Source organism: Lottia gigantea (assembly GCF_000327385.1).
Source record: "Lottia gigantea unplaced genomic scaffold LOTGIsca_22, whole genome shotgun sequence".
NCBI lineage: Eukaryota > Metazoa > Mollusca > Gastropoda > Lottiidae > Lottia > Lottia gigantea.
The window spans coordinates 2,076,679-2,093,162 of NW_008708555.1; the positions used below are offsets into that span (position 1 = coordinate 2,076,679).

The 16,484-nt window shown below is 32.4% G+C and overlaps 2 protein-coding genes across 3 annotated transcripts in view; both read right to left on the reverse strand.

The window, feature by feature from the left end:
• The window catches only part of Esyt2, a gene marked incomplete at its 5' end in the record, with an annotated part of 41,152 nt that extends 32,731 nt beyond the window's left edge, over nucleotides 1-8,421 (reverse strand). Inside the window, 13 exons of one of the 2 annotated variants that reach the window (XM_009054674.1) lie at nucleotides 651-677; nucleotides 1,417-1,506; nucleotides 1,749-1,797; nucleotides 2,043-2,128; nucleotides 2,647-2,717; nucleotides 3,076-3,296; nucleotides 3,414-3,469; nucleotides 3,635-3,724; nucleotides 3,957-4,023; nucleotides 4,176-4,252; nucleotides 4,496-4,636; nucleotides 5,354-5,395; nucleotides 8,116-8,421. In XM_009054674.1, coding sequence (XP_009052922.1) covers nucleotides 651-677; nucleotides 1,417-1,506; nucleotides 1,749-1,797; nucleotides 2,043-2,128; nucleotides 2,647-2,717; nucleotides 3,076-3,296; nucleotides 3,414-3,469; nucleotides 3,635-3,724; nucleotides 3,957-4,023; nucleotides 4,176-4,252; nucleotides 4,496-4,636; nucleotides 5,354-5,395; nucleotides 8,116-8,421 — 1,323 coding nt within the window. The remainder of the gene's footprint in view (nucleotides 1-650; nucleotides 678-1,416; nucleotides 1,507-1,748; nucleotides 1,798-2,042; nucleotides 2,129-2,646; nucleotides 2,718-3,075; nucleotides 3,297-3,413; nucleotides 3,470-3,634; nucleotides 3,725-3,956; nucleotides 4,024-4,175; nucleotides 4,253-4,495; nucleotides 4,637-5,353; nucleotides 5,396-8,115) is intronic. The other variant, XM_009054675.1, reaches the window with a different exon arrangement.
• A 2,780-nt stretch (nucleotides 8,422-11,201) lies between these two features.
• LOTGIDRAFT_115903 (hypothetical protein) lies at nucleotides 11,202-15,947 on the reverse strand (the record flags this gene model as incomplete). Its single annotated transcript, XM_009054601.1, has 12 exons — nucleotides 11,202-11,350; nucleotides 11,815-11,915; nucleotides 12,151-12,202; nucleotides 12,447-12,525; nucleotides 12,764-12,842; nucleotides 13,428-13,506; nucleotides 13,874-13,937; nucleotides 14,238-14,330; nucleotides 14,595-14,664; nucleotides 14,901-15,006; nucleotides 15,432-15,560; nucleotides 15,863-15,947. 12 exons carry the CDS (start codon nucleotides 15,945-15,947, stop codon nucleotides 11,202-11,204), a joined length of 1,086 nt encoding a protein of 361 aa, XP_009052849.1.
• Between the last annotated feature and the right edge of the window lie 537 nt (nucleotides 15,948-16,484).

Genomic DNA, 16,484 nt, shown 5'->3' on the forward strand with positions numbered 1-16,484 from the left:
TGAATACCTTTGTGACCTTGAACAATTGTTGCATAAAAGTTAACTCAGATCTCAGATGGCAAGTGAAGTCACCCAAAGAAAGAACACAAAATATCTAAGTGAAGTTTTATCAGATCGTAATTTTCAATTCCAGTATGAAGGGACTTTTTCGGTTGTGAAAAGCAGATGATGATGAGTTATTATATTGGAAAGATTCTTAGTCTTTTCAAAGAAATGTAATGTTAATTTGACATCTCAGTTCAGGATTGAGACTTGGGTTTTCAAACTACATTACTGAGTTTCCTATCAATTTTGACCTTTGAAACCTGGAGATCAAGGTTAAATTGTATAACAACAAGAAAACAAGGTGAAACAATAAGTACATTTTATATAATATACAGTATTTAGCAAAGACAGAATTAACAATTGAACATTGAAAAGAATTCGTTTTGTAAGTCCTTTGATAATCTTCAAGAAAAGAAAATCTGCCTTGTCAAAATGATTTTTGACTAAAGCCCAAGATATTTCTTATATACAGGATAGGAGATTTGATATGCTGCTATGACAATGACATAATGATGGCGGGTGATAGTGTTTGTATTATTTCACTCAAAATTCAAAAAATACACTCAAAATTCAAAACATAAACTCAAAATTTAACTAATCTTAACCTGATTTTTCCTGTGTCTCTTTCTTTCCTGATAAAATATCAAACAGATAGGTCTATAAAATCTATCCCATAATATTGTAACTATAGTTTTATTTCAACAGCATTTGTCATCAACAATGGACAGAGGTTTTTGACAAGTAAGCTAACTAAACTAAAGCAGCTAATATCCTATCATTTATAAACACACAATGATTAGATCAACATATAGCATCAGAGAGACTTATCTCCCTTTACCAGTAGGAGTTGTGACAGATTTACTTCTGTCCCAGGATCAATTCCGCAAAATATTAACAAGGCATCTCAATACATATTTTTTACTATCTGATAAAGCTCAATTTCAGCTACATGATGAACTTTTCAGAATAAGAAATACAAAATCTATATATGAATACATTATATACCAATCTAAACTTATACAGCAGTGTCATCAAAAGAAATTTCATTTAACTTGAACATTTTCACTCAAAAGTTTAATAAATTAGAGCAAGAATGTGATTGCATATTTGGATCATTTTATTAAGTTTTCCTAAATCATTTGCGACTCCAATATCCATCGAGATCAATGTTCATCTAGAATCAATTAAGCTGAGTGATTTAAGTGCTTGATAACAAAGTTATAACTGAGCTATAATTGTGTATTGTTTAGTTTCTATTGGGTGACCGTGACCCTCGGAATCTCAGCATGAACAAGACTCTGTTTTACTGGTAATAACTTTCTTAGCAGTAGTTTTAATATAAGTTACTAATAATCAGTAATAATTACTTACCCTATCTAGTTCTAGTGGATCATTAGCTAGGTAGAGCCATGTTAGTTTGATATGTACCATTCCCTTCTTTACATCTTCTAATGGCAGCCACTGGAAATAACAGCACATAGATATAACAGCACATAGATATAACAGCACATAGAAATAACAGCACATAGATATAATTAATAACACATGGAAATAACAACACTTAGATATAATAGCACATGGAAATAACGGCACGTGGTAATAATAAAGAGCATGGACAAATTACAAAGGGTAGATAGAAATAATTCTGGTGACAACATTGGTAACCAATAGCACTTGGTAATAATAAGACAAATTAAGCTTACCTCATCAACAATACCTTGTGATTTAGCTTGACTGATATCTACTGATAATCTGAAATTATAATTAACACAATTCATTCATTAAGGTTTTGTGTGTTCCAATTCAGACATTAATAGAATGGTACCAAACAGGAAATGTCACATATAGAATCTACCTTTTAATTCCTTTAACTACCATTTTGAAGTCTGTGTACCTCTTTTTTTTGGTGCACATAGAATGTATTCTGAACCTGATTCCAAGAACGAGCAGAAATCATCAAATGAGTCTTCAAATAATTGATAAGGGAAATAACTCACCCTCCCAAATGATCATCATCATTACCAGGATCTCTGTCATTGACATCTAGAGTTAGTAACTGTCCGTCTGCTACATCTACAATAGCCTACAATAGAGTAAAAATCTTAATAGATTATTCAAATAAAACATAAAATATGAGTTCCATGTTCATTGATCTTCAGAACATTGGACTATATCAGCTTAGTGTTCTTTCTGCAGTTTGACAAATATAATACTCTGATATCAATGCACAAGCAACCAGACTTTCACACATGCCAACCATGACTTGAACCTATGACAACCATTTGTTTGGTTTAACCAAGCGAATGCTGTCAAATTCTTACAAACAACCCCGACTGTTATACTTCAATAACTGGTACTGGAATCAATGGGAAAAGGTTTGGACAAGGACCAGCAGGTACACAGGATCCAAATGGTTTTATTAAATGGTTTTACTTTCTTTGCAAACTTTTTAAAGCCTCTGACCAAGTTTTTCTGGTGATGATCAAAGATGCATTGTCTTCAAAAACTCAAGGTAATCACAGGACCAGAATGATCATTAGAAATCAGAAGACATTATCAACAAGGATCAAGGTTTTAGGGTCAAGAGTCAAGGGATCTCACCTCGTAGTCCTCATTCCAAACAGGTTCTACAGTATTATCTATTACTTTAGTCTGAAACTTCTGAGCTCCAACTGAAAATAACAGGAATACAATACAGTTTTTACAGGATGCTTCACATTTGGCTATAAAGACCGATGATGCAAGGAAAATTTTTCACAATTATGATAGCCTTCTTTTTTTTGATTTCCATAATATTGACACAAAAATAGGTTAGGCAGTCTAAGAGTCAATCAGTAGTGAGTTCGATTGTCATCTGTTCAGCAAGTAGATGCCAGGGGTTCAAGTCCCCTTCAAGCCCAAGTTAAGAAATTAGTCAGATTCCACAATCCAGCCCTTTTAACCCCAAGCTCTACCTCCATCCAGACCAAACCCCTAGAAATCCTCTAAAGACTCATGGTGAATCATTCAGTGATTAACAATAATACCTACCAGAACAGATAACATAAGGGTCTGACTTTCCCTTGCCAGTAATACCAATATCAGCTTTCTTCAGTTCCTTGGCTTCAATAATATTAATTCTTAACACACCCTGGGGTTGAGGGTAGCGGAGTTTATTCAAATCTAAACCTTTCACCATGGAAACAGGTATACGATTAGGTAAGACCATAATATTAGCTATTTGTTCTTGAACTATATTCTTCAACATGTCACTGTAAGATAAATATATATGTGGGTTAAATGTTGAAACTGACTTGTGACACATGGTTAAGGAAAGGTTATGAACATCTATTCTGCTGTTTAATAATAATGATAAAGGAAACACTTACCTCAATCCAGGCAAATCAAAAGCATTAGCTAAACTTGTCAAATTAAAATCCACAGTCTAAAATAAAAGAAAGATTTTCATAATAAATATTTACAAAACTAAAATTGATCAGGTCAGCAATAAATTGAAGGTATGTGAATATATTCTGAGATAGATGAGGTGTCTCTCATGTAGCAGCAAATTGATATCAATTTTCATACAAATCAAGGATATTCTACTTACAGGGTTATTCAAGAAGAAAACACTCAGTCCACCAAACAATGGTATTCTACTAATCAAAGGTTTAAATATAACTCTCATGGTACCATGAATCTACAAATTACAAACAATTAGACTTAATTAATTCATTCATTCATCAATTAAACACTTTCAGTCTGTACCTCTACTGAAGTTTGACAAGAAAAGATCTTCAGGCATCTGAAATTATTCCATACTGAAAGCCTTACTGATAACAACTGTCACAGATTGCACTTAAAAAGGTAAATGACATCTGAACTCCTATAATTATTATAGTATAAAAGATAAATAATGATATTAAACCAACCTGTAAATCTTTAATACCAGCATTGATACCTTTAGCTTGTACTGTAATCTCAGAATCACTGCTATATCTATCATATATAATAGAAAACAAATTATATAGCTCTTGGTTATCTACTGGACTTACTTGAAATATTCTGACAAAATCTGCAAAGAGTCTGATCTGGAGACACAATATTTCAGAACAGGACTAAAATTCAGGAAGATTGAAAACTTAACTTACATTATCTCTAAATCCATATAAATCTCATCTCTTCTAACATTTTCAGTATAAACTTTAATACCACCAATTCTTGGAGGCTAAAAAACAAGTAAAGTTAATAGTGACATAGGAGGGGGATGGTAAGACTACTTTTCAAAAATAAGATTAATCCGAACAAATTATTCTGTAAAAGTGATTCTGTTGAAGTTGAGAGTACTAATATAACACTGGTAATTACGATGTAGGTATAGGACAATATTAATGTTGATTGACAGTTAACTGGCTCAAGGATAAGACATCAATAATTAGAGAGATCAGGAATTAAGTTCCAGTAAACTTACAATATCACCTAGATCAATCTGGGAAAATCGAAAAGAGGCTGCTAGAGCGACTGGCAAACTTTTCTTGACAGCTGGTTCTATAGACTTGTGTAGTAGGTCTTTTACATAATCTCCAATGTATGGCCATAGCTGTTGTATCATCTAGAAAATAATGTAACAGATAAGACTACAGCTTCCTGATGTTTTCTGACCCAATATGATGTTACTGAGCACTTTACTGGGTCCAAGTGTAGCTTTATTCAATAGTTCCCCCCATAAATGTTGTATTACTAAAATTTGAACTGTTGATTTGACCCTATTTGTAAGATATCTGAGGTTATCTTTCCACATAGGACAAGCACACAGATGAACCTTTGAGGCTAATGCATATTCAATCAAAATGTTCTTTGACATTGGCCAGAACACAGTTACTCAAACTTGCGAATAAATCTAGTTAATCTTAGGGTCAATTTGAGGGTAAAAAATGTACGTAATATTCAAAAATATACAGTAATGCATACAAGGAATATTGAAAATATAAGCATAAAAACTTGACTTGACTAATGACCTGAAGAGATGTCTGTCTCTAGCAAGAATATATTATAAGTTAATTGATTCAGATCTACAGTAACTGGACACATGAAGCTATTAATCAATATAGATTGGTATTGTTCCATTAAATGAAGTACTGAGTACTATAGATAGGAAAGTCTCTTATCATTTTTTGATTTCATTTCCACAGGCAATGTGTTAACAATTAACTGGACATAGGAGTGCCCGCTTTAGATCAAAGGTCAAAGGTTATAGGTTATTTAGGTCATAATATACTCCATCAAAATAAAGAACATCATAAAACATATATGACAAACATGTCTTTACCTTGTTCAGCCATTCTGCTCTCTCTACATCAGGGAAAAACACCTAAAAAAATATAAATCAAAATAACTTAATAAGTACAATAATACACTAATAATACTAATAATAGCTCAGATAACAGATTGAGTCTCTGTATAGTAGAGCAAATAGATTCCTTCTTGAGCAGGGAACCTTTAATTTATACAGTGGATGTATCAAATTATATCCTGATATCTTTTAAGTTGTCTACATCAGGGTTAATTCAAATATATCAATTTGTACCCTTGGTCCACACTGATAGTTCCCTACTTGAGAACGACCCTATCTGTGATAGTTCCTCAAATCTAAATAAATCCACATTATTGCATTATAACTGACAAAAACGATCAACATAAACAACACCTAGATATGAATTTTAAAGGTTTAATAAGAATTCATTTTTAAGGTAGTTGGATGAACTTAAAGACCATATCTTAGATGTCAGGTCCCAGTCCCAGATAGACAATTACAGATATTTGGTTACGTGAAACACATTTGGGAAATGTCACCTTAAACTTGTCAATGAAATTATTTCTACAATGGTTGATGCAGAATTGTACGATATGTGAAAATTACAAATTTGAATATTGCTGATATCGGATCTATCTAGGATATAACCTTTTAAATATTTTGAAATATAAGTCTATAAAGTCTGACATTAACAGCCACTCTAGATATTGAGAGTTAAATTACCATATACTATTTGTTATATTAGACTAGTTAGGTTTAAACAAGGAGAGTGGGTGTGGGTGGTGTTTATAAAGACTCATGTTTAATATTTCATTTATGTGACCTGACACGAAAGTGAATAAATTTCCTAAAATATTTGCTGAAAAGAACACTTTCCTTCTTAAAATAATGCCATTTTATAAAAAAAAATTATATCAATCAACCACAACCGTCCAAGTCAAAGTTAAGTGAGCAAGATGTTAAAATTTTATCCAGGTAAGATTTCATGGCCTATTTTGTTAATAAATGCCCTCAAGACAAATATTCAAGGCCATTGTTTTAGAGAATGATAGCACATGACATATTTATAAAGGCTGCTGAATACAAATGTGGGAATTTTTTATCATAAAATAGAGATTGTTTTCAATGGCCATAAGTTTTCACAAACAGCTAAATGAACTGTCCTGAAATGGTCTCATTTCAACTGTCCTGACAAAAGATCAAGTTGACCTAGGCTGGCATGAAAATTACAGATATAAGTTTAAAGTAAGACCAGTAATTGTCCTATACTGTAGTATATTGATTGATGTTTCTATTCTGCTTCATCTTACTACCCACATATACACAGTATCTAATATCTCATTCCTGATACAGTAATAAATTATCAACTCTAGAGATACCATACCAAATTAAAAATACTGGTTGAGATATCCACTTGAGAACCATTACAGAATTACCAGAACCTTTGAAAAATATCTAATATCTTCTGCTTGAATTTCAGAGAGCTAAGAGAGAATATCAAGGGCAGCCCTGCAAGGTGACACCTTTAAAATGTAATTAATAGGCTCATGTGCTAAAATAGCTGATATCTAATCATTTTCTTATTAAAGTTTAGCATTTTAAGTTTATTGCATTATAATACCTATCAAACCAAAACTGAAGGTTTTAATATAAAATATGGTTTAATTTCAATGTATATTACAATGAACCCTATACTCTAATATAGACCTAATATTAGATAATCCTATATAAGATTAAATTGATAGATGATTATCTAGAGGCCCTGGTATTATCACTCAATCATTGATTTACTCAACATTATGACATTCTTACACTTTTACTAATCATGTTAAATAACAATTAAATTTCCCTACTAGGTCAAAGAAAATGGCAAGAACAAAAAATCTATAAAAAAACAAAATGAAATGAATGGAGTTTTACTTCCTAAATAAAAAAAAAAACAAGAGACCAAATCAATTTAAAAAATTGTAGTTGTGAAATCAAATTTCTCAATGATATTAAATACTATTTTCCATAAGGAAGAATTTTTATTAATCAAGGGCTATGTAGAACTCTGTGTAAGCCTATTACTTTGTAGTTGATACCTCATTTCATCAAAAAATAAAGTGGCAAAATGCAATGCATATCCTTTCTAGACTGTAGGACAGTAGGCCTACTGTTCATTTCATATCAAAGGAACAGGAAATAGCAATGAGTTGAGATAAAAATAACTCATTAGGTCCACTTGTATTTTTAAAATGTAGAGGAAATAGCAATAAGTGCATTGATAACTGATATTGAATAGGTTTTATACTATTACCCTATCTATTATACAGTGACCTTGAATTTACCCAATACAGTGAACACAATATTCATATCATTTTATTCATTTATTATTAATTATTTATAGATATCAAATATTTTGTTCATGCATGTAAATTCCTGCATAATATTAAGCTTTCTAAAGGTCTGTAGGCCTACTTACATTAAATTATATACCAGAGCAGTAAGAAAATCATTAGTTTTTGGATAATCCTTCACATAATTAGGTGATATTTGAAATCAAGTAAAGACTTTAAAATGTCTAAAGACTGCATACAATTTTTCTCCTATGATCTATTAAGTTACTTACAGTACAGTAGCCAATATATCTATTAAATCTTTATAACAAACATTAAAATTAACAAATGTTATGCATAATCTAGGGCCACAGGTGGTAGGCCAGTCATAAAATATCATTCATGGTTTGGTGGGCTTGGCTTAACAAATAACAACAACAATTGTTTATGATGCCTTACCCAGGACGGCAAATCTTCTACTCTGGCAAGAATCGCAGCTCTTTCATCTTTGGCAGCTTCTTGAGAAATTGCAATTTGTAATTTTTGTGATGTCTTGTTCTTTTCTTTCCAAATAAACAGAACAAGCCCGAGTAATAACCAACTGGGACTGAACGAAAAATATCCGAATCCCCACACACCGAGGACAACACCTGCATATTTGAAGTAATTTTTCACTGCATTAAACAATAAAGTGTCTTCTAAAACAGCCGTTCGCTTAGCCTTTGATTCGGCAGGCTTCTCCTCCGGTTTCGCAGGCGGTGGCATGGTGAAAAACGGCGAAAATAGATGAAAACTGTGTATATTTGTACTAGACCTGCAGAACTACTCCATTAATAAACGTTACTATAAAAAGAAATATCTATAACCGGAAGTAATCAAATTTTGGCTGGAAATCGCACGCGCAACTACTTTCAGTTTATCTAGAGTGGGCGTGGCAATATACAGGTAAACAATAACACGAATCCTACACTTTCAGCAACCAATTTATCAGGGTCTATCTCTGTGGAACAAACTAAAACTTATTATGTAAGGAGCTGAATAACACTATATAAATATATGCCAGCCATCTTTTGACATATGGCCTTGACATAGTAAGTAGTTGTTTCACACTATCAATTTGTCTACTTTTCTCCAGGGCAGAAGGGAGACGTCAGGGGGTTTTAGTGCTAAGGTTTGACGGTTTAGTTGATGGGTCATTTCTTGTACTTGATTGGCATTAATAGATGTATTCAACTGGTAGATTTTATTGAGTACGCTTAAAGCTGTGTAGTAGTAGAACATGCTCAACAGGACGAATTCATTACTGTGTTCTCTCAAGGCAGAAACATGGCTCTGGCCAGCAGTCATCTTTAAGTGTCCATGCGATTGTCTTAACGGAGCAAGAACTGTTAAATTTCATGCTCACGAAGGTATCAGCCGAACATATTTCAAATATGCCTAATGTGTGATTAAATTGCAAGGACTGTGATTCTGTGATTTTTTTCCTGTATTGAATATAGCTAACTACATCAGCAATTTGCTTGACCTACAGCTGGGTAGTTACTGTGTCTGCTTTTGTATGTGTTGATTTACGAAATTTTGTACAGTGGAAGTACCACAGTCAGAGTGGCTTAAAACCATTACAGAATTGACAAAATATCAAATCTGTAGGACCTTTTTTATTGCATTCTGATGTACACATGATACGCCATCCAAATTCATAATGAACATACATAGATTTCATGGAATCTGGACTGGGAATTAATCTGTTTGAAAACAAGGGCATTAGGTTTTCTCTAATATGACGGGGCCTTCAAATCAACATCCTATACTTTTATACAGTACAAAATATTATTTTCACTGTTAAAATAGCCCTCAATACATCAATTGTAAAGCGATATAAAAATATTTCTACTTCTATATAGTAGTATTCTCCTTTATACATGAAGAGAAGATCTGGGCTATACAAGACATACATTTCAAATTTCAATAACTTTTTATTTCATTTCTGTATATAAACGAACATTCTTCATTCCAATAGCCATATTACAGCACAAACCTGAATGCGTTCTAGAAGCAATTAACATTTATTAAGTATACAGGACTGTGTTGGTAACAGTAAATTTTTGAATTTCAATGCTGAGCCCGGTTTCACAAAAAAATTAGTCATAGGTTTTAATTTAGAATTATCATTATACCACAAAATTGATCAAAAGATTTTTTGTGTTGGGTGTTATAGAAGAGGCTCTCCAATAGAAGAAATGACTAAGTTCACAGGAAGAGAACATACTTTCTTTACATCAATTATCAATTTGAGTAATATAGATTAAATTGAAATGGTACTATATATGTTTTTTGCTTCATGCAAATAGAATTTAGAACAATGTTAATACTGAAAGACTGAAATTTTTGTGAAACAAAACCCAACTCTTGCTGTTGATAGAAATGGTAATAGAACTGATTAATCTAGTTAGTTTGTAACAATGGACAATGTCAATATTTGCACATATCTTTATAACAGGTTACCACTCAAGCCTTGCAATGCTACTCACTCCATTTTATACAAAAATAATTGAGAATTTAACCTGGAAGTTTCTCTCCATTAAAGCTGAACATAGTTCATTTAAAGTCGATGGTAAATTACTTGTATATTTCAAACCCAATTCTTAAATGTCATCAACTGTTAATGAACTTAGCCAGCTTTTCGGAACTTTCGGAATTTTAACTGGTCTGAATCTAATGCATAAAGTTATTTCTACAATTTCAAGTTCTCAGCCAAATTTTTTTTTGAATAAAAAGGCCTCACTGTATAGAAACAGAAAAAAAAGGAAATAATAATTTTCCTGAAGAAAAATGAATTCTGACAATATTTTGAATCTATGCTAGCACTTTCTGATTACAATAACAAATTCTTTCCCTCCCTAAAATGTCTTCACTTAACAACTCTAACAAACCATCCACCCCCAAAAAATAACTTTATTTAAAAACGCTGTTGGTCAGTTTAATTGGATGCCTTATCCCCAGCTGCTTTGATGGCTTCAGCTGTTGTTGTCACAGCTTCTTTGTTGGAATCAGCTGGTGTTTTGGTCACGGCAGCTGCTTCAGCTTCTTGAGCTGCAGCATCAGCAGCCTTCTTCATATTTTTCTTTGATTTTACAAATACATCTGTGGCCAATATTTTCTGAAAGAATATAACACAATGTTAGATTTAAGATCTTGGCTAAGACTTGCATATTCTCCTTGCACAGTAACACATGTTGCTATTTGACATAGAAGATTAATCTATTTATCGGATTGGATGGATTTGTAGCAACATCACGAAACATGACCCGCAAGGCAGCTTAAATGACCAACGGTCAATACCCTGTAAAGGACATCAAGTATAGGTAAGCCATTTACATGTCATTGTATTTAAATTTTAGGTACAACATCCTACCATAGAACTGTAATATCTTTATGTAGTTACAGTTCTATGATTAAGAAGTCTCTTGCAGACTGTCAATGTGAGGATCTATTAGGATTCTCCTTGATTTCTAGGTCAGTGTTACTACTAACCAAACTCAGCATTAAATAGATTGAATATTGTTAAATACCTTAGTTTCCTCATCCTGAATAGAATGTTCACTCTCATATAATGATATATCAAAGGGTAATTCTGTTAGTTGTACTGTACCATTAGGCATTAATATAACTGTAAATTTAAACTGAGCTACCACTTCTCCTGTAAATATATAATATTTATAAGCTTTATGAATATTGAAAGATCCAGGTAAATAATAACTTAATAAAATTAGACTCAATAAGCCTTTCTTGTTATTTTACAAAATATATAACCAATGCAGACAGCCTATATGAAAGGGCATTTACTCCAATGACATGTTGTAGTTGTCAATAGTTATCAACCTTCTAAATCATTAGCTACGTCAACCATTGAAATGGATTTAGGAATCTGCCCCCTATTATTAACGGCAAGGTATTATAGAAACAGTGTTAGAAGTTCAGACCCTAGGACTTCCTAGCGTTAGGATCATTTTAAGAATACGCGGCCAGGTTATCATGACCTGTATTACATAAAATGTTTTCGCTTTATTTCCTCCCTTCAGGAACTATTAATATGCACAGCCTGTAATACACAGTGTCTCAATATCATTGCCTCAACCCTGCAAACTTTCAAGTTACACTGACCTTCTTTTTCATAGAGTACATTGAATGGTTGCATGACATCATGTTTATAACATTCTACTACCCCCATTCTAGCTGTCTTTTCATCTTCACATAAACTACAATATAAAACAATGATATACTTCAGGACTGTAAAGAGATTATCATGAATTGGCTGATACAAGAACTATGAAGTCAATTAAAGTGCAGGGAACTATTCTCAGATATGATTTTAGTGCTATAGCCCTCATAAATATTATTTCACTATCAGAATACTGCATTTCTTAAAGTCCTGAACTTGTCTCAGGGGAGTTTCTGAGAAAGTTCCAGAACATATCAAGACTTTTAACTTACCTCAAAGAAAATGGAAGATAACCAAATTTTTTATTCACTTCTAGTAAAAATTCTAAAAGCAAGATTAAAATTCATTCAAACAATTGCTAATATGATTTTTCGTAAGCAAGGAGATTTGTACCCAGGTATAATGCGGACTCAAATTGATAAACTTGTACAAACAGATGATTAAGAGATTTGCTTTACAGTCATTAATACCAAGATGGATAAAGAATCTTGTAGCATTTGAAAAAAAAAAAGGAAAAAAAACGATCATAAATTATCATAATACAAAAAGACTAAAATATAGTACATACGTCGCGATGTTCTCATTTTTAACTGATAACTACTTTCACGTTTTTTATACACAGTTGTTCTTGTGTCCATATCTCTTCCCTGAAATCAATACGAGTTTTAAAATAATAAATTCTCTTAATGCTTTGACAGAAACTCAAGTTAAAACACCATCACATTGTAGTATGTCTAGATTGCACTGCAATTAATTTAACTGAGCACTATCTTCTGAAAGACAGCAAAATTAGTGCCTTTAAGCCTTCAATTTCAACACTAAAAGAGCAAAACTAGATGGCAAGATATATTTTTGAAATGGAGCCTATGACAATACTCTACCAACCTTGCCTTTTCCTGAGCTCACAAGAACATCGATACCATAAACCTCGTGCACCTCAAAAGTACACTTCTCTAATTCTTTTCTGAAAAAAAAAATCAGATCATAGAAAAGTTGAAAAAAATAACCATGTTTTTATAAGATATAAAACTAAAATATAAAAAAAATCACAATCAAAAGCTAAAAACATAAATTCAAACATTCCCTAAATTAACAACCATACAAAATCAATTTTATAGCATAAAATAAAAGATCAACACAAAATTTCAATACACATTCAGAAATATCAAGAAAACTCAAGTTTTAATCAACAGCATATGTTTACCTAACACTATTGATAAAAGAGGGTTCACACATAATACTGAAAATAATCAAAATATAGCAATTTAATATATCGAAACAACCTTTATTCGTGAGTTTGCCCCGAAAATCATTAGTGTGTTGATATGTGTATGATACAACATTAACACTTGTGACAGTAATCATTTAGCATCAAAAGAGAATTTTATTTATTTTATTTCCTACAGCTGAACTATTTCAGCAAAATTCACACTGAAGACAAAGTCTAGTTGAAACATGTCTGGCAAGAAACAACAAATATCTGATCCTGTTTACACATTTAAATTTCCGAAGAATATTTTCATCTGTTATTAAAATGAAGTTTTCCTACCTCTGTAAATCTGAAGGATTAATAATAAAGGCTTTTTCACCATCAATCACATTTCTTCTTAACTGGTGAGACAACATACCTACAGAGTAAAATAATTCCATAAAAAATATAGCCTTTAAATCAAAATATGCACAGACAAACCTAAGAGCTATGTTATGATTCAGATTGTTGGACATGAATTATCCTTTTAAGCTGTACTTGAGTCATGGGAGCATAAAAATATGTACATCGATCCAGTTCATAACAATCGAACATGAAATCTAAAACTGTAGCAGATAATTTCATCAAGTCATACAGGGACCAAGACAGACTACAGTTAAAAAATATTTTTTAAACCATGACAATGAAAACAATAACATATTTGAATCCATAGTAAAAGGCAAAAACATTTTGAGTACCAAAATATTCTCTAAAATGCCAGCCTTTATTCCTGGACTCTAATTTACCTTCAATAGGTTTACAATCAAAAGAATCAGCTACTTTCTGTATGGCCTCTGTTACAACTGAATTCTAAAACGGAACAAATATTTCAAAATCAAATTGCAAAAGCCAAAAATATAGACAGTAAAATTTCAATTTAAACCCCAATTAGACACTGACAAGAAAAAGAGTTTTAAATCCTTCTAATACAAAACATAAATTCATAATTGTACATATCATGAATTTCACAAAATAATCATAAGATTGTCAATCATCTGACAGTTATACTACATAAGTCATTCTTCCATTGCCCAATTTGATAAAATAGTTTTACAATTGAACTTATTATCCCAAGTCTTTAAGCAAGCCGGGTTCACACTACCAACCTACCTCATTTCCTGGTTTGACCAATCTAAGAGCAACTTGGGCAGCATTATACGCAGCCAAAACTACATCTGCCTTTCGTCCTTTCACTTTATTTTCCTACAAGATAGAAACAAATAACATTGTATATTATCAGTCTGTATACAAACCATATGGAATCATTCTAAAAGTTAAAATTGCCCTTCATAGATTAGTAACAGACCTTGAATCATGTAACTGGCTTATAAAATAAAATGTTGAAAGGCCAACTTTTTAATACTGGTGCAGAACAAGATGTCAACACCAAATATGGGGGTTTTAAAGGCAAAGAGAAAGAAAGATAAGCATCTTTCAGGAAATGGCACGAAATTTCAGAATACTTACAGGACTGGCGCCAACAACAATAGTATGAGCAGCTACTGCTATGTAACCATCAATTTGAGCTCCAAGATCACTACAAAGACAAAAAAATAATTAATAACTTTCTCATACAGTTAAGCACATTATTTCTGCATGACTCTAGTAAATCCTTTTTTTAATCCAAATCATTTCAATCATGCAAAGTGACATATTTCATAATTCATTTAATCAGACAATTTTGGTTCCAATCCAGTTTGTAAGCATCTTATGTATGTAAGGGCATAATGGGATGAATCCTTGTCAAATAACTGAGTGTAAAATAAAACTTACACTTTAACCATATCACCATCTTGTAAAGTGACATCAGGATCTGTTTTTAAAGGACTGAAGTGACAGATACAATTATTCACTGATAGACATGTTGGAAATGCTATACCTGAAACAGATCAAATTAATCAATTAGTAATGAAAAAAGCATGCATGCATCGTTGTCCATCTAATGGACCAATGTCATTCATGAATGTGCCATCAGACACTCCCTTCACAACTACAAGGTAGGTATTATTTTTAATTGCTGGTTGGTTGGTGATAAGTTATGTCCTATTTCGCATATAATTGATGTATGAATAGAGTCTGTTTATAGAAGGTTACAGGTCCATAAACTTCTAATACAGTTAAGAAATTATATTCACTATTCGATGACAAAGGTTTATGAATTTCATGTCCAATATAACTGACCATGCTTTGTCACCAGGTCACTCACTAAATCTGATACAAAAACAACTTGACAACAGATGTTTTCACAAGCCTGTCAAAACTTTTGACACTTCTAAAGCTGAAAACACCAGAAAGATTTCTCACCCTTTTTGATTGATTTTTCTTTCTTGTAAATTTTCCCAGTTTCTTCCAATATACGATTATTACCATAACCACATATTTCATGGACTGAACCCCCAGCCTTCACTTTCTGAATAATTTCAGCAAACACAGCTAAAATATAGAAAAAAATAAAAACTCAAGAGAACGATCAAAGGTAGATAAAATGTCTGAGTTGAAAAACGAGTACTGATTACTAAAAAGAGACACAGCTCTTGTTTTACAGAATATAAAAACGATACATTTCAATACATCTGCATGAGTAATACTTGGAAGTTTCAATTTGTAAACAGCATGGCGACCGCATGGCATCCAGATTGAAACTTTTGGCACTTTGATCAACGATTTTCAATCATTCTATTGTCAACGACAACTTGATATTTCGACGGACAGTGACTTTTTCTTTAATGTCTTACTTTTGACAATGCCTCCAGCAGCTTTGTACTTCTTCAAAACGTCTAGTTTTGCTGGAGTTGGTTCTTGTTCTTCTGCATCCGCCATTTTGCTTTCTCAACGACAACCAGCATGCACTGCGTGGCGCGAAGTAAATGACTCATTCTACTTCCGGCATCTTTTAAAACATTTTAAAATAGGATTATCCCCCTTTGACCATGAATAGCTACTTATTTGGACATTCTTTCACACTTTGATGAAATCTCATCTTGAATCACCATGAAGCAATGTCCAAGTTCTCATCTAACTACTTGCACCACTCCTGGTAACCACCATAGGATGAAATAGAGAGCAGATATGAAATCAACCTAACCATAGACCTAAATGTCAGGGCTGATTATCAAAAGTAGCCTACTTCATAATTCATAAGAGAATAATTTTGCTCATGCTTGGTTCATCATGGTTAACTCATCACCTCTGATCAATAAAAAGAAGGGACCATCGTTAACTTTAGCCTACTCGAATAGCTCCGTATGAGGAGTTGACCTTTTCACACATAGCCAATATATTTCGCCCTATTCACGACTTTCATATTTACTAAGCTAAACGTTTTGCGGTACTTGGTGTAGGGTATTCATTTCTAGT